The sequence below is a fragment of the Daphnia magna genome, linkage group LG4, assembly GCF_020631705.1.
Source record: "Daphnia magna isolate NIES linkage group LG4, ASM2063170v1.1, whole genome shotgun sequence".
Lineage (NCBI taxonomy): Eukaryota > Metazoa > Arthropoda > Branchiopoda > Diplostraca > Daphniidae > Daphnia > Daphnia magna.
The window spans coordinates 3,571,171-3,594,344 of NC_059185.1; the positions used below are offsets into that span (position 1 = coordinate 3,571,171).

The 23,174-nt window shown below is 38.3% G+C and overlaps 1 protein-coding gene across 1 annotated transcript in view; it reads right to left on the reverse strand.

Moving 5' to 3' along the window:
- Positions 1 to 4,492: 4,492 nt before the first annotated feature.
- Positions 4,493 to 23,174, reverse strand: part of LOC116921953 (homeobox protein homothorax) — a 72,646-nt gene continuing 53,964 nt past the window's right edge. Inside the window, exons 11-13 of the mRNA XM_045173176.1 lie at positions 8,142 to 8,200; positions 7,067 to 7,946; positions 4,493 to 6,898 (exon numbers count right to left, since the gene is read on the reverse strand). Coding sequence (XP_045029111.1) covers positions 7,768 to 7,946; positions 8,142 to 8,200 — 238 coding nt within the window. The 3' untranslated portion in view covers positions 4,493 to 6,898; positions 7,067 to 7,767. The remainder of the gene's footprint in view (positions 6,899 to 7,066; positions 7,947 to 8,141; positions 8,201 to 23,174) is intronic.

Below are 23,174 nucleotides of genomic sequence, written 5' to 3' on the forward strand. Positions count from 1 at the left end.
TATTTTTTGCAAATTTTGAGGAATAATTTAGGGTAATCCCCGGGGGAATTCCCTTCGATTTTTCCCCACTTTTTTGCTTTTTTTCGCGAAAATTCAAGATAAGCAACTAATTGCACATGATTTGTATTCGAAATTGAACGAGACTTAAAAAAATCAACTTTATTTTTCCGTAAAACTTGAACTTTTTGAAATAATGGTAAAAAAAGGTGATACAGTACAATTATTAAGAATATTTCAATAACGGATGGTTTGACGAGAAAATGAATTAAATTTTCAGTATCAGCATTAGATTTTGAGTATGACGTGTGGTTTTGAACGATTTCCAAGAGATTTCGTATTTTGGTCGATTTTGACAAAAGTGGTAAGGGTATAGCCTTCCCACTTTTTCATTTTTGACGAAAATTTAGATATGGCTAAAAATACATGATTTCGATTCAAAATTAAACGGGAATCACGAAAATAAATTTTATTTTTATGTGGGACGTGCAGTTTTTGAGTTATTCGAAATCAATGTGGTTGCACTCAAAAACCCACTTTAATTTCTTTTGATGCAAAAACTGTATAACTTATGAGAAAACTAACTGTGGACTGTGGAATTACTGTGGAACGAATTTTTTAAAATAAATGTAAAAAACTGTATACAACGTTAGCGCTCCAGTATGCTACAGCGCTAGAATACTTCTGCACAATTATTCAAAATATATCAATAATAACTGATCTGACGAGAGAACGAATTAGGTTTTATAATTCAACATTACATTTTGAGCATATCGTGTGATTTTGAACGGTTTCCATGAGATTTCGTATTTTGGTCGATTTTGACAAAAGTGGTAAGGGTATAGCCTTCCCACTTTTTCATTTTTGACAAAAATCTAAATATGGCTAAAAAGACAAGATTTCGATTTAAAATTGAATGTTAATCATTAAAATTGACTTTCTTTTTACGTGAGACTTAGAGTCTATTAATTAAACGTAATAAACGGGTCAACAAAGTCAGTGCGCCAACACGCGCACCCAATAGCACAATTATTCATTATATTTCAAAAACGGCTGGTTTAACGATAAAACAAACAATTTTAGAGAAATCAGCGTTAAATTTTGAGTATAACGTATAACTTTCAAAGGATTTAAAGAGGTTCATTTTTTTGCAGATTTTGAAGAAAAACTTAGGGGAATCCCCGGGGGAATTCCCTTCGATTTTTCCCCACTTTTTTGCTTTTTTTCGTGAAAAGTCAAGATAAGCAACTAACTATACATGATTTACATTCTAAATTGAATGAGACTTACAAAAATTAACTTTGTTTTTCCGTAAAACTTTAATTTTTTAAAATAAAGGTAAAAAATGGTGATACAGTAAAATTATTAAGAATATTTCAATAACGAATGATTTGACGAAAAAATGAATTAAGTTTTCTGAATCAGCATTAGATTTTGAGTATAACTTGTGATTTTGAACGATTTCCAAGAGATTTCGTATTTTGGTCGATTTTGACAAAAGTGGTAAGGGTATAGCCTTCCCACTTTTTCATTTTTGACAAAAATCTAGGTATGACTAAAAATACTTGATTCCGATTTAAAATTAAACGAGAATCACAAAAATCAATTTTATTTTTATGTGGGACGTGCAGTTTTTGAGTTATTTGAATTCAAAGTGATTGCGCTCAAAAACCCAATTTGAGTTCGATTGAATCGAAAACTGTATAACTTACGAGAAAACTAATATATTATTCAGAATTAGCTTTTGATTTCGGTTGGAATAAGAAAAGCTTTATGGAATTGCAGGCGAAACCTTTTTTAACCCAAATAGATGGTCTTCAAAAATATGCCCGACAAAATAACCCGATTTCTTCATAAAAATAATTTGTTTTCTAAAAACCTAGATATAGCTATTACGATACACGGTTTACATTCAAAATTGAACGAGGATCACAAATATGAACTATGTTTTTCCGTGGAACTTGATTTATGAAAAACAAATGTATAAAACAGTTTACAAAGTTAATAAAAACCGACTTTTGCTTAATTTTTTTAAATCTCTAAATTAAGCATTTGAAAGACTTAATAATGTAATAGCTACATCACAACACACGAATTTCATTTAAAAGGTGCAATATTTACATGGAAAAATGAAAAATGGATGTATGGACTATAGCGAAGATCGCAATCGCAATTCACGATTTGAAATTTGTATATGGCGATACAAATATCTTGGTCGATTGAATAAAGTTTAAAACCAGATTTAAATCTTATTCGTTCGCAGTTGATTTTCTTTCGGCGGCCATGGGTTAAAATCTATTTAAAAACCAAACAACTTTCAAAAGAAAAAGAAAGAAGATATCGGGAATTTCGATCGAGCGATGAAATCCTGGTCACGGATGAGGAAAACCAAAAAAAAAAGAAGGCGGCCATTGTTTAAAGAAACAAACAGCTTTTCTCCCATTTGTGTGTGTGTAGTGATGTTTATTCTTGTTGCGATGGCACTTGATTGTCCAGCAAAGAGAGAATGATAGGATGGGCATGTTGGTGGCTAAGGCGTATGTCTGAAAGGAGAAGCCATTTGTTTATATTTTTCTTTTTTTTTCTTGTTTCAGCTGAGCGGATCACGCAATCCGCAGGACCTGTCCCTATAAGGACCTGATGGCTAGCGATGTGGGCTGCCTCTTTTTTCCCTCTCTCTCTCTCTGTTTGAAATAAAATTTATAAATATGAAAAAAAGAGGGCCGCCGCCGCTCCCGCTGCTGACACATGCAGGGTCTTGGATAATTCCGGAATAGAAAAATAAAAAGGAAAAGTTTGTTTTTAACTTGAATGCCGACCAGAATTCAAATTGAACTTTTGTTTAGTTCTTTTCCCCTCGCTATATACAGTCTGTGTATAAACCCCTTGTGCGTGTGTAGGTTAATCCGTCGGTAGACACGAAACAAAAGTTTTCCTTTTTTTTTTTCCGACTCGCTGTGTTTGCCCTGGAGTTTTGCGGTTTGCGGTTGTTCGTTCCTACGCAGCCAACCCAGTCAGGCCTGGAAGGCAGCGTGCGGAGCCGGTAGAACAGCGGGGAAGCAGCAGAAAGCGGGAGGGGCCTGCCAGTCTCTTGATTCCATCACGGGCCAATCAATGTTTCACACACACGGAGAGAGAGAACAACAATGGCTGTGGTACTTTTTGAGCGTCTATACACACACACACACACACAGACAGATATACAGTTGTAGACCTATTACATATACGATGTGAAGTCCCAAGGTTTTTTTTCTTTTCGTCCGGATGACAGGATGTTTGCGGTCGACTCTCTCAACAATAATAGTAAACTGATGTGCGTACTGAGAAACGCAGCAGTTCCACCTTTTTCTTTTTATCTTGACGTACGCACATGTATTATTTAATGCTGCAGATAATCCGGTCACCCCCCCGTGGGTATATCTATAATCCGATTTCCCTTAGCTTCCGTCCACTTTTCGTTGTTTTGTTGTTGTCTTTTTTAATTTCCTTCCATCGATGATTTATTGATATTTTAATTACTATTCATTATTTACTCGCCGCAAGCGATGTGTGTTGATTAGCTGGTAGGTATACTACACACCGGCACTTATCCAGTCACTTTTGACGAACACGATTGGACAGCTAACGTGTAATCGAATCCGTGAGCTGCGGTTTTTCATTTAGCGCGTGGGTTTTCCGATTCCACGTTGTCCAATCCATAAATAGATAAACCATCGCTCTGTCATCTGATGACCAGCTGCTTTACCAGTTGGCAAATGTCTATCATATCGAATATAGAGCCGTTAAGAATTTTGTTTTTTTTTAACTAACAGAAACAAAAAATTAACTGATTAAAATAAAAATATATGCAAATTATTTTTTTTTTTCTGTTGCTCGAATCCAGACAAAGTAGTATCTACCATGTAGACGTTCGCTCTTTCGTAACTGGCGTGTGATTGTCTCGGTACTATATTCATTTGAAACAAAACAAAACAACAACAAAAAATGAGGTAAGAGAAAATCGAAAGGCGGTTGCAACAGCAGCGAAAAGAATCAAGATTGATGATGGCCTCTATCGTCTTGATGATATAACAAGTCGACAATGCGTGTTGTTTGTACACAAAAAGAACGAAATCGCGTGTCTGCGCGCAACTGATCAGCGTGTTCTCCTAATGGCGGACTCTATCGTATACCACGAGCTATGCCAATAAAATTCAAAATTTTTTTTTAAATATTTTCATTAGTGGGATGAATATCTAAGACTTTCCGCGGGCAAAAAAAAAAAGAAATTCAATGTAAATAATCGGCAATCACCCGATTGGTTTTTTTTTTGTCTGTGTGTTTCGTCTGCTGATTGGGTTAGAATAGCCCGTCAGGATTTCTGATTCCGAAAGAAATTGTTTTCAATTTTCTTTGCTGATTGATTTGAAAAAGATCTGTTAGTAGTGTCTGGACGATTTAAATGTTAATAAGAGAAAATTCTAAAGGAGATGAAATAAGAGAAAAAAAAAATGCGTTTTGTGTTTTTTAAATGTAATCGATTCTATATAAGAGAGAAACACGGCGCACATACACTCTGCCAACACACACAGCACGTACTTTTCCAGTGTTTTGGTTTTTTTTATAATAATTAATAATAATAATGGACGCCAACAGAGGGAGGAGAAAACTTGAAACGCAAAATGAAATTGAAAAAAAAAAAAAATACAAATAAAACAAGAAATAGGGAAACAGAAAAAAAAAATTGGCTGGCACCACAACACAATTATTTCATCATTAATTAGTTAATTTTTTTTTTTTTTTCTTTTTTCATTTAAAAAAAAAAAAAAAAAGGAGGAGGTTTTGGGTTTGGGGGTAGCACAAAAAGGGACACAGTGGAGGGGGGAACAAACAAACAAAAACGAAGAAGATGACATTACATGTACAATTTTCCGTCGCGAAAATGGGTGTGTGTGTGTGTGTGTGTAAGTCAATATTATATTTATATTTAATAATACCAGACGACCAAGAAAAAAAAAATTATTATTTTTTTTTTCCAACGATGATACACAAATAAATGTAAAAGAGGATGAGGGCGACGGCAGCGTGACAAAATCGTATACACACACACTCACACACACACACACACACACACGAAATGTTTTCTCGTCAATTCCCCTTTTTTTTTTTTGTTTTGCAAAACGGGAATTAAAAAAAAGTCTCTCAACTTTTCTTTTCAAAGAGGGTTTCCGTGCGTCTTTTTAAATTAATTTTTACTGTCTGAATAATACAGTTAACTGTCGTGCGTGTACAAAAGAGAGGGAAAAAAAAAACAACTGAAGTCAGGGGGAGGAAAACGAAAATTTTTTTTTTTGTGTTGACAATACCGGTATAGACGCGCATAATTCGCAAAAAAAAAAAAAGAAAGAAAAAGAATCCCTCCCCTCTTTACGTAATATCTTTCGGGATTTTCTCGAGTGTGTGAAGAAATTTTGGCCACGTATTGCACGCTCAACAACATCTCTTTTCATCTTTTTACGTCGTTCGTTATGATTGTGGGCTGTGTGTGTGTGTGTGTGTTTTAACTGTTGGTCTTGGATGCGGTAACTCGTTTCTTGTTTTCTTTAACGGGACAAAAAATCATAAAAGAAATCATGGTGTCACCGGCCACTGGGGGGAGAGATAATACACGCTTGCGAGATGGGGGGTGGGATAACAAAACAAGGTGACCAATATTTTGTTGTTGCCTTCCTCCTCGATAAGAAAAATGAATAATAATAATCCAAAAATAAATTGGGAGAAGGATATCAAAGGACAGTCACACACGCTCACACACAATCAGCTATTTGATGGGGAGGTGGGAGTGAGTAGATGGAAAGTACATAATGCTGCGAAATTGATTTGATTTAAAAAAAAAAAAAACGAAAATACAGTCAAGAAAATTGATGAAGACGATTACAAAAAATGCCCTCACAAATAATGCCGAAAAAAAACAAAAAAAAAAACAAAGTAATAAGAAAAAAAAAAAAAAAAAAAGATTTTTTTCTTTTTTCTTTGTACAGTATACGTATGAGGTGTGGTGGGATATCGCCACGAACAGGAAGGGTCAATCTTCCTGCACGCATCCCGGCATTGGCTACTCCCGAAGATGTGGTTGAGTTGTTTTTTGTTTTGTTTTTACCAACAACTTTTTATTTCTTCTTCTTATTTTTGTTGCGATTCTTTTTTTTGTCCTCGGTGTTGATTCTCGTCGAGACATTTGTTTCAAAAAAATAATAAAAAAATACAACGAGGAAATAATTCAGAGGATATTCGGGATGACAATTCTCCTCGGAATGGAATTTCCTCGGCCGTTGAAATCACAGACACTGCGCACACACACGACATGGTCCGCGTTGATTCTTTTTTGTTTTGCTCTAACATGAAAAATCTTCGTCTTTCTTTCCAATTGTTTATTATTATTATTTATTTGTTTTTCTTCATATCTTGATGTTGCACACGAAAATTAAGTGCAGGTGTTGTTTTTCGGTTTTCATTGTTCGTCCCATTTCTTTTCTTCTTGTCGGAACGAAGCGGCACGCCAGACGCGTGCACACACACACACACACACACACGCAACGAAACACAATAACAAACACTGACGAAATGTTCCAAAAAAAAAAAAAAACAAAACACAAAAATTGTTTGATGAGTGATGATTGGTGATGCTAAAGTATTTGTCCTATTTCCCTCCTTTCCTTACGCATTCAAAGTTTCAGCCAAATCTTGCCGCGTGAATTTAAATTTTCCCATTTTTTTTTTTTTTTTTGCGTGTGTTACTTAAAAAAAAAATGGAGCAGGAACAGAGAGAAACATCCGGTCGACGCTGTTGACGCAAGAATGGCGGAGTCGCGCCCGTCCGTGTGATTCGAATCGAATTGACGTGTGTACGAGGTTTTTTGAGCTGTAAAAAAAACAAAACAAAAAACATTAAAAATACATTGAATAAATAACATATTTCAGATGAAATAGCTCGATAATAAAAGAATGTCAAATTCAAAGGCATTTCAACTCAATTTCGTCTACGCGGCAGAATCGAATATTTGTCAACATTTTTGAGGTTTTTATTTACCTGTCCACCGGGAGGGGGTAGGAGGAGGAGGAAGGGAGTCCGCGGGATGATCTTGATGAGTGTGTGGCGGGAGAGGTGTCGTTCCTGACGAATTTCGTGATGTGTGCGGTCGATTTCCGGTTGAGAGGGAGAAGATGTTTTGCGTGTGGCGTAGTAAACGACGTGTGATGTTTGATAGCGACGCGACATTATGATACATTTATGTATATTTATATAATTTGTGGTGTGTGTTGGTTTTGTTTTTTTGTTTCTTGCATTTTGCATTTTCTTCTCTTGTTTTGCTGCTTTTTTCTTGATTCTTCGTTTTCCCCCTCTTCGAGTAGCGGGAAAGAAAACGGACATTCGGAAAACGTTCGGCATTTTTGTTTGTTTGTGTCAATTTCAATCGTAAAAAAAAAAAAAAGAGTTCCATAAAAAGAAGGGAAGGGGGAGTAACAAAAAAAAACAAACAAGAAAATTCGCAAAAAATAAAAAAGACACACTAGAGAAAGAGAAAAAGGGACGCGGGAGATAATACACGCATGCAGCAGCAACGAGTTTTTCTTCTTTTGAATTATAATAATCATTTTTTTTTTTTAAGTTTTTCCTTTTTGTTTCAAATTTTTTTTTTGTTTGTCGTTGAATTATTATTTTTTTTTCTTCCTAAATTGTCCACTTTGATGATTGGCCTCTTATTATTATTTATTTATTTTTTTCCTTCTTCAGAGATGATGGCCGTAGTACTGTGGCGGGTAGTGATACTCGGAGTGGAAGGCCATAGGATCGGCCGGCGGTCGATGCATCATGGCTGCCGCTGCTGCTGCTCCGCCGTCCATCATGTAGCCCATGCCACCGCCATCAGGACTGTAAGCACCGCTAGGGCCAGCCGGATATAAAGCCACTGTTTTTTTGATTTGAAAAATTCGATTAATAAAAAACAACGTCTCCAGGCTTTTTAATGTTGTAACATAGTCCTGACGTGCACGAAATCACGTCGCAAATGAAATGGCCAGACCAAATTCAATCTCACTTTTCATGAACGTCTTTCAATCTTTACTTCATTTGTTTTCTATAAATAAAATCAAAAAAACCTTACCGGCACGATTCGACTGGTCGATCATGGGTTGAACGATTCTACGCCGGGCGTTGATGAACCTGAAAACAAGTTTGAAAAAAAAAAAAATTCCCCAATTATTAACAAGTCATTATTTATCGTGTGATGCGGGACTATTATATACAGAAGGGAAACTCATTATTCGGCCAGACTTGGATATTCATTTAAGCACACACACACACACACACACACACACTCACGAGTATTTCTCTCTCTTTTTCCTTTTTTTTCTATTTATAAAAATGGGGGGAAAAAAAATAACGTTCGACGTTCTCTTTGGCCTCTATTGTGTTGCGTACGAGGACAATTGAAAACAACGTCCCTCCCGAAAGGAGAAAAACAGGGGGTAACGAGATAGAATAGTATAATAATCATCATCCAGAAAGGTGACGTCAGCAAGACGTGTTCATAATGAGCCGTGTGATTCAACTGTCTGTGCGCCCATTTTCTTTCCCCGTCTCTTCCCACCTTCCATTTTATACAGCAAAACGGGCCTAGAAAAGAGGTGGACGCTATATAACAATCATTACCTTAATTGCATCTTTTTTTTTCCCTGTATTATTCTCCTTGATAAGAATAGTGGAAACACGAAAGGAAAAAAGAGAAAGAAGACACGTTACACACACACACACAGACGGAAAATGTGTAATACTACTGGACGGGTTGTGTGTGTGTAGGCCAGTTGATGATGAGAGAACGAACAGCTGGCGCGCACACCAACTTTTGCTGTAGACAATCTTTATTTTTTTTTTTTATTTTTCAATTTTCATTCTCTTTGGCACGGGGAGAGAAAGGAAACCAGACAATAACAACGGGGGGAAGAAAAAAAGAAAAAGAGGAGGTGAATGATATATCAGTTCATCTTCTTGACGCTTTTACATACGGGAAGGCATTAATTTTTATTTTTTACGTGTAATATGCCTCTGTCCGGAACCTGGTTTTTCAAAAAAAAATGTTTATCTTGACCTCACAGAAAGGGGGGGAAACCAAAGAATTAACGTAGAAAAATAAAAACCTTTTTTTTTTTAAAAGCTGTTTGAAAGAAACAAAAGATAATGTTGTTTTGGGTTATAACTAAAAACCACCAACAAGCTGAAACGACGTCATTTACTTTGTTCAAAAAAAAAATTATTTTTTTTTTACGATTAACAAGAAAAACGGAAACGCACATCATCAAAATAAAAAGCGAATATTGCGCTAAAAAAATAAATAAATAAATAAAAGGAAAGATGAAAAGGCCAAGCTGTCACTTGACCCTCCTTTCAAAGAGTCATATCTAGAAAGAGAGAGAGTCGGTGATGATACACATCTCATAAATACCTGCTGACTTTCTTGGGGGAGGGCAAAGCGGCTGTTGAACGCAAGTAGGGGGGCAGAAGAAGGTTGACATTTACAGCATAAAGGGGATTTAGAAGCAGAACTTCATCAAGACCTCGGATATATATATATCAGATTGAGCCTCTGTTTCCCCCCCGCCCAGTTTGAACCCGATGTCGCCATGTAATATCATTCGTGACATAACTCTTCTTTCCCCGTTCGTTGCAGATGTCGCACGACCAACTCTCTTATATATCCGATATTTCGTTCAAAGATGATGAAGAAGTTTAGATACAACACGGAGACTTGATCTATATCAAAGAGCTATACAATCTCTTTTTATGCGAAGCACAGATCATCCTGCACCATCCTACGGCTCAAGGGACAGAAAACGGACACCCGAAACAACTTATTTTTTTTTGGGGTCCGTTTTTTGTTTGTGTGTGTTGTTGTTGTTGAGGGGATCACTGGATTTTCTCGCAGCGATGGCCGACGCGAAATAAACAGAGAGAAAAAGAGAACATGGCAACAGCAGGAGGGGCTCAAGCCGAGCAAATAAGGAGGAAGCTGCTGATGTATGTAACACAAAAGAAAAAGAGATCGGACTAATGGATTCGCCCTGACATGAACATACACAACAGGACACTGACACACGTACGAGAAGAAAAAAAGAGAAGCAAAATGTGTGTGTATATACCAAGTAAAAAGAAAGACTGAAAAAGAGAGAGAGTTTTCCATCAATTTCCCTCTTTTTTCCCCTTAAATACATTATGTATGAGATTATAGAATTCTTTTTATGGGCCCAGGCAAAAATATATATTATATATATCTATAGAAAGGAAAAAAAAAAAAGCATTATAAATAGCTAGATTCCGGGAAACTAGGCGAATTTCACTATGCAAACACAGCGTGTGTGTGTGTGTGCGCGATCCGAACTACCAGCAAAAAGCGGCTCTGTTTGCCCGGCGCACACACGACGGAACTGGGAACACACAGGAAATCAGTAAGGATTTATCATGAAAAAAGAAAGAGGGGCTGTGCCCACGATGGTATAAACTCAAAATGTAATCAAATAAAAATGGAACAACAACAAAAAAAAAGATCTAACGGCCAGCTCTTTTGAAATCATTCGCGCGCAGGTATTGATTGTGTCGCCGTAACGGACGTTTTGCCTACACGTTTCTAAAAATAAAAACAGGCATCGCAAAAGATTGGGTTGTATACAACGACCCGTTTCAACTAGCAGCCAAGTATAGGCCATTATTCTATCAAAATGTATTTTTTTTTTTTAAGTATTGCCGTTTTAAAAAGTACCACCTTTTCGTGTGTGTGTGTGTGTCTATCCCTTCTTTTTATGTTATTAGCCGCCATTGGTTGGGCGCACGCAGCGAGACTACATGGGCGTTACAGACACACAGTGTGTTTCAATCAAAGTGGAGGAGAGATGCTCTATATGGAGAAAGTATACGACCAATATATATAGAGGCTTTTCGTTTTTATATTGGGTCGTTTCCATCCGAAATATTACATCGGAAGGCATTCAAAGTCTACAATAATGGTAGTGGTAGCTATCACCGTTACGAGTTGCGCCGCTCTACACTCTTTTGTTTTTTTGGTTTTTTTTATTTTCCCCAACAAAAATTTAATCGAGAACGTGTTACAGTCAAAGCCGATTTTGTTTTCTTTTTCAGTTTGGCTTTTGTGAATGTAATCAAGTATTGAACCGTCGGCGGATGGCGAGACCCTATTAGAGCGGATGACGTCAGCGTAATATACAACTCCCCTAACATATTCCCTCCCTTTTCTTTTCTATATTGCAATAGCTGCTGGGCCAGCCCTTGCTAACACAAACTGGCCCGTATACAGCTATAGGGGGAGTTGGTATAGCGACGGGCGCTATATGTTCTACACTGGGCAGAGTTAACGTCTAAAATGGCCGCGCTATTAAAGAGCTTAAAGCCCAACCCTCTGACGAAGCGACAAAATGAGACTGGCAAAGTATATCTAAAACCCTCTTAACAGCTTTATGTTGTGTGTGTGTGTTTAAGCCTGGAAAAGGTCTAGGCTCTCTTTATATTTATGTATTATATATACGTTGCTGCTGCTTCTTCTTTTTTTGCTTCCGTGGGGGAGTGTTTGAAAACAACAATATCGAAAACATCAAAGATTCAAATGACTCTGTTTGCCCATGTTTGCTGTTTAGGACGTATTATTATCAAAATTATTAGTTATATCTGTGACTATATAATGCCGATAGATTTGCAATAGTCAAGTTACACAGAAATGCCTTTAAACTGAGTATTGCCTCTTTTTTTTTTGTGGTCCAAGTTCTCGTTTCCACCAGAAAAATGGGGAGAGCCACAATGTAACGGCAATAACAATAAAAAACAAAAAATGGGTACGAAAAGAAAAAGAAAACAAAAAATGTGCTCTATAAGAAACTCTTTTTTTATACGAAAAGGAAAAGACCCAAGTCTGTTGCTGATGGGCCTTTTGCGCTGGGGGTGAGCTGCTGTTGATAATGGCCGCCATTGAATTTGTTTTGGTCAGTCGGTCTCTGGTTCTTATCGGACTTGAGCCAACCGAGCAAAAAAAAATAAATCCTTCTGGCATCAGCCTTTAACTTGTTTTAAAAAGAGAAAAAAATAAATAAAACGAGTGATCTACTACCCCCCGACCGAATTGGATGATTCGTTTCCAACCCTCCTCTGATATGATACATCATTTATACGCATTATTTTCTTTTTTTTTATCTGATATGTACTTTGACACACTTGAAGGGGTCGAAAAGAAAGAAAAAAAAACTAAACAAAAAGTCGGATAGGTTTTTCGTGCTCGGTACCACAAATCGTCGTCAATGCGCTGCAAACAGAGGGCCTCTCCTCCCTCGCCCCGCACAAAACACGCTCGCCTCTGCCCTCTATATTATGGATCTGTCCCTCTGGACTATAATATGCTGTGGCGCCGGTTTTTTATTTCATATCTATATAGTAGCGAGTGGTGGGTGTAGGAAAGAGAGAGAGAGGTCATTTGAGTGTGACGTGGTCGCACTGCTCAAAAACGTGGGGCTAATCGATTGGCGAGACCCGGTGCGGAACAGGCGATGCCGTTCGCAAGGGGAAAGAGCTTCAAGAGAAGATGAAACTCTGCGTGTGTGTGACCGATGTGAGTGGATCGTTCATCTATGCGCTAGATCCCTAAACGGTCATCTCAATGGCAAAGGCAAAAGGGAGATGAGAAGCTGTGGGTTCCCTTTCTGCGGGATCAAATGGTGCGGTCGTGTGCGCGCTTATTATTATAAGAAAACGCAAGCAGCGGTGAGGGTAGGGGGTTGCGGCATCAAGGCCGGAAACAATTGACCCATTACCAAGCTGTTGGCAACCCCAGGCCAATGACTCTCGCGGGAGAAATCATCAACAGCAAAAAAGAAAAAGAAAAACCACCGTTTTATTATCATCATTTTATTTTTATTTTTTTTTTCTCTTTTGAAGGATCGTATCCTGTTGTGTTTGTTTGGCTGGAGGCAAAAACTACACGTCGAGTTGGTTTCTACGTCCATTTGAAAAAAAAAAAACGTAGCCATTTGCCACAGGCTTGTTTGTGTTGTATTCAAGGATCGATATCGCCATTTCAAATGACATTGAAACAACATGTAAAAAGGCGACTATATACTTTGAAAGATTATACGAGTCCAACCCCGACAAACTCATTCAAGTCGGTTTTTGCTTTCTTTTTTTTTTTTTTTGTTTTTCGGTGTTGAATTTCATTAGCCGTTTGTAAGTGTACCGTGAGGGAGCCAAAAAAAAAAAATAAAATAAAAGGGCATGTCAATCAAAAAGTCAGCATGAACCTTCCTCTCTACGAAAGAATAAGAAAGAAAAAAACATTTATGTTTGAAAAGAGAAAATAACAACTGGCAAAAGAGCAATGAGTTCAGGTCAGAATCGTGTCAATCTCACAGACACACACACAAAAAGGAATTATAAAAAAAAAAAAGAAAAATTGTACTTAAGTTGCCGTGTTTACATGCCGCTAGTACCTCCTCCTCGTGCCCCTCCCTCATTGCCTGTAGAAGGGAGACGGACAGGCCATCAACCGTCAAACGGGCAATAAGTAACAACCGGATTTTCCGTTCCCTTTCCCCCCCTCCCCCTCCCCCGAAAAAAAAAAAAAGAGATGACGGGGCGGGGATCGTTGTTGTTTTGCTGCTTATAACGTGTTCCATGTCACTTTCTCAGGATATGTATAAAGTCAGACGAAGTCCCCCCCCCCCCACGTTATTCCCCCTCACAAAAAAAAATAAAATAAAGGGACCCGCCGATTAATACTCTTATTTATATATATATATATATTTTTTTTCCCCATCTTCTTCCTCCTCCTCCCCTGCCTGTTATTCGTGAACTTGAAGAGCGGCGTACAGCAAGAGCCAAACTGACAGGTTGATTGGCAGCTCTCGCTGTCAGCTTGTTGTCCGCTGTGAACGCGTTCTGCATCGAGGCGCACACACATTCGATGTACAGCGCCGAGCAGAAAGAAATAGAAAAAAAGAAGCCCACTCCAATCATCGGTGATGGTCAGCCCAGCGTGACGCTACGAGCCTACATAAGCAAGTCAAGTCGTATAGGCTAGAACAACGAGGAAAAACATAACATTCAAACACGGAGAGAAATACTGGAAATGTCGCATGTCCCGCCCTTTCCATGCCTTGATAAATGTCGAAAGCGGGACGAGAGATGACGTGACTTGTGCTCGATTTAAATTCAAATACGCGACGAAATAAATCAATGAATTGCCGAAATCGAGTTTCGGAAAAAAAAATGGCTAGCAGCAAGGACAAGACATTTAAAAAAGAAAACATTAAATAAAAAAAAAAGGAGAGAGACAGAAAAATGGCTGGGGGTAGTGTGGAATGAATTGAAGTGGCCGAGACTGTGTTTCTTTATTACGAGGGCCATAGAGTCATTGGCTCTCGACAATTGCATTCAAACCGATTCAATTTCCTGTCTGCCTTTCGTTTAATATGATTTCAAGAGCCAAACAACATGGCAGCCCATGCCACATATCTCATCATCCCTTTCCATATGCATTACTTTTCTGCTTGTTAGAAAGAAAAGAAATAGACACTTGCATTTTTCCAACTCTTATAAGTTCTAACTGGGCATGGCAATTTAAAAAAATTTTAAATAAAAATAATGCAGTATTTCGGTCATGTTCCCCCTCTGGTCGGTTTCATTTCATCTGTGGTCAGGGAGAGGAAAGAAGGACGAAAACGAGGAGGAGGTCTAAACAACAACGACCTCTTCACTGACTGTAAGAAAAGAAGGGACCCCATTTTCATTTCGTTAACTCAGCAGGAGGCCGTGCACCAACCAAAAAAAAAAATGAGCGTCCAGACATTTTTGGGGGGGAATTGACTCCCCTCATTCGTATTTACCTTCTCTTTTTTTTTCTTTCTTACAATTTGTTTCTTTCCTTTAAATTTTTTTTTGCACTCAAGATGAACTGAGAAGAGCGAGAATAACATGCATATATAAAAGGTTCTCTTTAGGTGTATCAAAGCTCTGAAAAATGTCTGTTGTTGAGGATCGAACACTCAGCGGGAGAGATGGCCCCTTCCCCCTAACAAAAAAATAAAAACAGACAAAAGACATGGATCCTCTTTTTCTTTTTCTCGACGATATTCGGGTGGGTCGGGAAAGAGTTGGCGTGTTCCATTTGCTATTCGTACGTATAAATGTTAGCACAAGACGAGCGTGCCGATGGCATTGCGCGCACACATTGCGTTCGTATGTAAGTCTTGACCTTTTATGATTACGAAAAAAAAACAAAAAACAAATTAAAAGTTTTAATTTATTTTGGAAAAATTCAAAAGAAACCGCATTTTTGTTGTTGTTGGTTTGTTTCGTATAGCCCGCAGGCCTAATTGCGACTGTATTATTCAGCAAACGCGAAAAACCGGTCGTCACTCGTTAAAAACGAGCGACAAAAAAGGGCAAAACGAAACGTCATTTCGTGTGTGTGTGTGTGTAATCCAAACCTATGTGTGTGGGATGGGGGAAGAGAAAAAAAAAATCTATGCATAATGTCATTTGCATATTTCAAGGCCTCGTGAGTGCGTCCCTCTTTAATTTTTCATTTCGGGCTGACAAGCGAAGAGTAGCTAAATTTTTGGCTATTTCCATTTGAAATGCGCTTCTCTTTCATCGATTTTTCCAATTAAAAAAGAGAGATGTCGCCATTTTGGCCAGTGGCTCACCATATCTTTTAAAAAAAAGGGAGAGAGAAAAAGACAAAGTTACAGGTAAGAGATCGTGACAGTCTCCGCGCCGCAGAGAAAAAGGCCATCATAGAAAGAGAGCCCATGTTCCATGCACCGACTTGAGACGGTTGAATCTCACGTGAGCCGTGCTCGATGAGAATGATGACCTTGCTGTGGGCAGCGTGACCAAACGAAAACAAATGCCGCACACACACACAACAATTGCCTTACATACAAAAAAAAATCAAAAGCGTAGAGAGATATACATTGATAAGAAAACAAAAAAATTATAAATAATAAGAGCATGCACACACACACATGTGCTGGCTCTATATGTTGTACTACCACCTCATGATTATTATTACATATTAGAATTTTCTTCTTCTCTCTTTTTTTCTTTTTTTTTCATCATAATAATAAATACAACGTTGGTCTCTATCAAAAGGCCGACGGTGGTTGAGCGCGTTGATTCGTTTTCAAAACCGCCATCACCGCATGATGGGTCGTTCTCGCTTATTTTCTTTCTTCCCTCTTTTTTTTTCGAATTAAATACGTTAACACGAAACAAGAAAAAAAAAAAAGAAGAACAAGGAGGGAGAAAAGGAAAAAAAACTAGTGAAAAATTGCTCCCCATTTAATTCAAAAACGAAAAAAAAAAAAAAAACTTTTTTTGGAACTCTAATGGAAAACTGGACGGGGGAGAAGAAGAAGAAGAAGAAAAAAATGGTCTGGAAACCAAATTAAAAAAAATAAAATAAGGAGAGGTAGAAAGAAAAAGAAAAAGAAAAAAAACGGGCACAGGTGTGCGAGCCATTAAAAACAAGAGAGAAAGAAAAAAAAAAAAGAAAATTCCCTTCCTGGCCGCACCATAAATAGAAAATCACATTTTCTTCCTTCTACCTTTATATTCCAAGTAATTTCAAATCAAGCACAACGAAATGGGAGAGGAAAGAAAAATGCCAGGTATAGAGTACAAAACAGAAAAGAGGCGACTCTTTTTACCGTTTCTGATCTACGTCCCTTTCATTTTCTTTTTCTAATTAAAAAAAAAAAGAAAAAAAGCACCAAATATGATGAAGCAAAAAAAAGAATTGATAAAACAAAAAAATTAAAATAAAAATAAATAAATAAAAAGACATTTAAAATTTTTAAAAATATATAAATATTCACACAATTTGAATGCCATTTTTTTTTTTTCGTGGAATTTTCATCGTCCCAACAAACGAAAATTGGGGGTGGGCCTCTGCAACAGTTCGATGTTACGTCGCTAAATAGGAGATGATATTCTCGAAACGAAATCGAAAAGAATGAGAAATCAAATTTGATCGATCCATCTACGGATAAATTCAAAGAAATAAAAATAAATCTAAAAAGGTCGTCGAAGATGAAGAACAACAACAACAAAAAAAGAGCCTCTTTTTCTTCTTCTTCTTCTTCAGCTCAGAATGGCCTGGAGGAATCCATTATAAATAAAAGAAAAACAAAACAAAAAAGAGAGGGCCTCTCTCTCTCTTCTGCGTATGGGTTTTTCTATCTGCGCTTGATGAGACACGGCTGCATCCTTCGTAGCTCGGTAAAATTTAAAAAGAAAAAGGAAAAAAAAAGAAAACGAGATGGAAATCGGACGAAGCGGAGGCATCACACACAACGCCGCTATCACACACACACTACACACACGAGTTTCTGTATATAAAGCAGCCGTGGAACGAAACGAGAAGAGAAGGCAGATGCAGACCAAACAAGAAGGAGGGGAAGAAAAGAAAAAAAAGGTGCACACAGGTGTGTTGCATTCCACTCGGCCAGCAAAGCAGCAGCAGCAGGGCAAAAGAAAGGTCGACAAACCTGAAGGTTCTTCTTCTTGTTAGAAATGAGAGAGAGAGAAGAGAAGAGAAGAGAAGCTGAATAGAAAAAAACCGAATCCCCCCCCCCCCCCAAAAAAAAAAAAAAAATAAAGTTGGACTCTCTATCAGGCAATAACATCGTAGCTTATATATCTATCTATCTATCTACCTATCTATCTGCATATAGGTAAAAGGTAAAGGCGAAGTTGGGAAAGAGGAGTTAACAGAGGAATCCCTCCCCCCATTTCTATTGAAAGGAGGGTTAGAAAAACATGTTGCCTGGACATTCCTTTTTTCTTCTTCTTCTTCTATTTTTGTAGATATAAAATAAATGCATACATCCGTTGCCACCCATTTTCATTATTGATTTTTTTGTTTTGTTTTTTTTTTTCGCTGCACTCTGAACAACCACTAGGATTTGTGTGGGCAAAAGCAAACTGATTTACGACCTGTTTTATATGGCTCCAATAAAAATCAAAAGAAAAAAAAAGGAAAGAAAGAGGGGAAGCAAAATGTTTTCCTACCCCCTCGGTGTAGGAGCACCTACCCCCACTGTCCGCGTCCACACATGAAAAAAAAAATGGGCAGGCCTATAAGCGAATGAATGCGCGCATCTTCTTCTTCTTCTCTCCCCCACTTGAAATGTATGATTTATAGACTGTCGAAGCCATTGGGTCCTAGACGGTAATACTTAATAGAATCTTCTCCTTCTAGCACCTTGTTATTATTTTCTATGCAATTCGTAAAGGGTTGGACCATCCCGCGTGATTGGCTCATCCGCACAATTTTCAAACCCCCTTAAACCTGCTGGCCATGTCTGCTGACTAACATTTAAAAAAAAAATAATAATAAAATCAAAATAGAAAACATAATTTTATTTTTTCCAGGAGGATAAGGGGGGGTGGGGTGGGAGCTTTTATGATCTTTTTGTTTCTGTAGCGTGTCCGAAGAAACGCGAGAGCTGGGCCCTTGTATCTCTTGTCGCCATCACTACAACAGTTTTCTTTCTTGTACTTGGCTCTTTTATTTTCCATTTGATTTTTTTCCGTTTTGTTTTACCTTTCGGTCAGACCCGCCCCTCTTGTTCGCTATTCATTTTGTTCCCCCCCTTCTCTCCATTCTATATAAATATATATTTTTTTAAAATTATAACTTTGTATTGTGATGCAAAAATGCAGAACGCCCGGTCTTGTTCCGGCCGCAAAAGCAGACGAAAACAAAAATTTTAAAAAAGAAAAATCATTTCTTTGATTGTTTATCTTCAAGGAAGATACTGCCGTTTGATGGCCGTCCATCGAGGACTTTGACGACGGGCCAATGTTAATATATGGCAATTATTCCAGTTCTCTCTTTTGTTGTTTTTTTGTTGCCCGTTTCTTGTGTTCAAACTGTGTAACATTTTCGTTGACTTGCCTCTTTTCATTCTTTTATTCTTTATTTATATCCGTAATTTTTTTTTTTGGGGGTTTGGTTTTCACCCGTCGTTCTCGCAACCGCGAGTTATAAATAAAACAAACGTGTCGCAACGCATTTCCTAATGTCACAATGGACTCGCATTTTAGCCTTCATTTTTCTTTTGATTGAAATGATTTTTTTTTTTACATTTGCGTCCATCTTTTTCTTGAAGGTGGGAGTTGCACGTCACGTAAAGCTCATCGTGTCGGACCACGCCCCTCATCTTAATCGGTTAGAGATGATTTTTGTGTGTGTGTGCCCGGTCCCCCTACACATCCGCGACTGTCATTATTCAAATGACATTCGAGACGTGACAAAAGTAGCAACCAACACTAAAAAAAACGAAGTGAATTCCATTGAATTTTTTTTATTCCCCCCCTTCCTTCTTTAAAAAAACAAAAAACAAAAAAAACTCGTGTTTTTTAAATCTTTTTGAATACGTTTAAAAAACCGTTGATGTAAAAATTAAAAAAAAAAAGGGGGGCAATGAGCAAGACAATGGCACACGCATTGTAGTCCATAAACGTTACAAAACAAAAAGGGTATTGTTCGTCCCGTTTAAACAACCCCCCCCCCTCTCTCTCTCAACAAAATGTGGGGCTAAAAATTCAAAAAGAAAAAGAACAAAAAAAAAAAAAAAATGAATAGGTTACAAGATGGCCAACGTTTGAGGAATGTTTCATTTCGGGCTTCTTCTTCATCTTCCAAAAACCCAAAAGAAGAAAAATAAAAAAAAAAAAAAAAAGGTAGAAGGGAAAAAAAAAAAAATAGCCTGAGAAATTCTTTGCCTCATTTGACTTTTTTTCTTTTTTAACACACACACAAAAAGATACAAAAAGAGGACTTCATTTTTCGTTCCCATGAAAGTTCTCTCTTATTTCTTTTTCTTTTTTTTTAAACCAAACTTGCTGCTGTTAGCTGCTTCTCTTTTGCTCTGGTAGGTGAGGAGGAGGAGGCCTTTCTTTTTTCTTGAAGGGACGCGCCTTTTGGCTGCTGTGTTGCCACATGCCTCTCGATTTTTTTTTTTTTCGGGGGAAGCAAGGGGGGGGATTTTTCTTGTGTTCCGAGCTGAGAAACTCTTATTGCAAAGGCGAGATAGGCCCCAACCAAAATATATAGCCCTAGCTGGGGGGATTTTCACTGCTTCATTAGACGGATGCCCCGGCGTGTGGGGCCTCCCTCTGCGAAAACAACAGTTTGTCAGGCTACCCAAGAGGGGCCTTAGCATGTTACATTTGATAGTCAACGCCAAAGAAAAAATAAAATAAATATGTAGAAAGGGGAGTAGACATTTACTCCATTTCTCGATGTGTGTTGTGCACGTATTTAGATGGACGGGGAAGGAAAAACAATTAGGCAGAGGTCAAAGAATTCAATGGCCAATCAGACATTCAAAGTGTTTTTGCCAATCGACAGCCAATGGGCTTCTCCACCCATAAAATGCACAGTTTCTATGAAAAGCGAACGAAACGTGACGAGATATTTTTTTTTTTTTAAAGTTTTCTTACGGGCTTAAAAAACCCCGTTGAATGTTGGGTTTCCTCTTTTCACGCGCGTACCTAACCAACAAAAAAAAAGAGAAAGAAAACGATTCTCTTGTGTGCACGGCTTGTGGGTGTGCCGTCTACCAACGATTTGTAGAGGAAAAAAACGTTTTTTTTTTAAGACGAGGGGATTATTGTGAGTATGTATATGGACACGAAGACAGAAAAGAAAAAAAAAGAGCATTCCAAACATTCTAAAAATGCTTAGTTTCTTTTTACCTGTCGATTCTTTTGTAGCAAGTCTGGCGGCCTCGGGTTACACACCCCGACCTTGTGCGTTTTCAACGATTTTCGTTTCCAAGAAAAAGAAGAAAAAAAATGCGAAAATTCAAGAAGGAGAAGGAGGATCGTGTATGTGATTACCACGAAATATCCTCGGTATATTTGAAGAAAAAAAAAGAAATGATTTCAAGGGGAGGCGAACTTGCATCACGTAGTGGCGATGCGCGCCGTACTCGCATTATCAAAGTAACAACACCTGCAACAAACGAGCTGGCATTTTTTGAGCGTGAAAGATTGTTCGACGGCAGAACAAGAAAGAAAAACAAAAGAAGGGGGTGATGCTGTAAAGGAGCGTGTGGGTTCACGTGCCGGATTCTTAGTCAACAAGCAGCTAAGGTTACGCACTCGACGAGTTACGAGGGAGAGATATTTTCGCGAGGTAAATAGAACACACACACACAGACAGACGACTGTAGAGAGGCTCTCTGCATCATGCGGTCATTAAAATGATATGCGATACTTTGGCTTACGCTCCCAAACAACCCCCCCCCACACACCCATTTCGCCCGATATCCGACACCTTTCTTTTTTTTGTTTTGTTTTACCTCTTTCATTTTCTTTGATCGATATCGTATTTTTGCCTGTGGGACAAATCGAAATGATCGCTGGACATTGTGCCACACGCTCGGTCATTTGTTATGGGAGGAAAAAGAAAAAAAAAAGAGAGGGGCAGCCCAGGGGAGAGCGACGTCATTATCTTCGACACGATCTGACCATCGCCGCGTACAATTAACTCAGAAAACAAAAACGGAAATCATTCGTGTTATTGTCACTGATCCCTTTAAATGAGAGTTGAAATATCCCGGGTCAGTTTTTGACCATCATCGAACCCCTTTTGGCAAATGCTTGAACGTCACAGAGAGGGGAGCTCTGTGACGTTAATGATGTACGGTCTTGTGTATACATAACGTGCGTGCTATTATTGCGCTTTCTCCAATCTGCCAATAACCATTCTTTTGTTTTTCTCTACTGCTGTTGTTGTTCTATTCGTAAATAGACCAACCGGACATTGAGCATGTCATACGAGAGAAAAGGCCTAGCCTCTTACTCAATAAATCATAGATAGATATTGTATACAAGAAATCATTTGAATAGTAACTGCGCATCGTAAACACGGCGGTACGTAATCGAACGTTAAAGATGGGGAAAATGGCACAATCCTAATGATATTAGGACGGCTGAGGAATGGAATAAGAAAAAAGAGGGAGAGAGACGAGACAAAATAAGAGAAGAGAGAGACGTTTTTAAATAGCCCAGCAAACGGCGTCGTCACCATCTTTGAGCTCTGTTTGCCACGTTATTTATAAAAAACTCGCCTCTCTTTTGTTTTTGCTTCCATCTCTCTCTTCTTCTTCTTTTTCTTGCCCCCACGTTGGAAAACCCGAAAAATTAGGGAAGAAGACATGAGGAAGCGCAAGAGTTATTTCGGATGGCGGGGGAACGGGGGGGGGGGTGTCTTCAGCTGTCGAGGCTGTTGCACCCCTTAGCATCCGCATCAGCTGTGGAGCATCCGCATCAGCAACGGTGCCACGCTTGCCCGTCCTCACATTTTTTCTTTTTTCAACTCTTCGACTAAAATTATAACCACACGGGCGCCCAAGTCCTACACGCAGCGAGAGGCGCCGTCGATTGCCCAATACTCACACACACACACACACACACACGCGTGTATTTATATATATAACCCCCCCCCCTCTTTTCTCTGTTCCAAACAGCCCAAAATAGGCCTATATCTGCCCCATCCGTTCTGTAGAAAACGGCAATGAACGGAACTTAAAAAAACAAAAACAAAAAGAAAATGCGAACAAACGGGACACGAGATGGCGTTCGGTTAGCGTGAAAGTAGCAAAGAACTGCATCGTAAATCTTCACAAAAAAAAAATAAAATAAAATAAAAAATAAAAATGGGGAAAAAAGAGGTTGAAGTACATGTTATACGATTATGATTGTATATTCGAGGAGCCATAAGGATCCTTGTTGGGAGCGACTCTCTTTCGGGACTGGTTTTTCGATGGCCACATTTGATTCTATTGACTGGCGACATAAAAAAGTTGTTTTTTTTTTTCTTTTGAAAGAAAGAGATGAAAAAATAATAAAATCAAATCAAATAAAGTTTGATGCCAAACAAGGTGGATGGCAGAAGAAGAAGAAATAAGGCCGGCCCGATTGAGTTATACAGCCACCAGCGCGCGCGTACGACCGTTTCTTTTATTCAATCATAATAATAATAGTAATAAGAATATAAAAGAAACGAGCAAACAGCTGACAGCAGGAGGCGATTTCACCGGAGGAGGTCGTTTTCTTTTTCTTTCCCCCC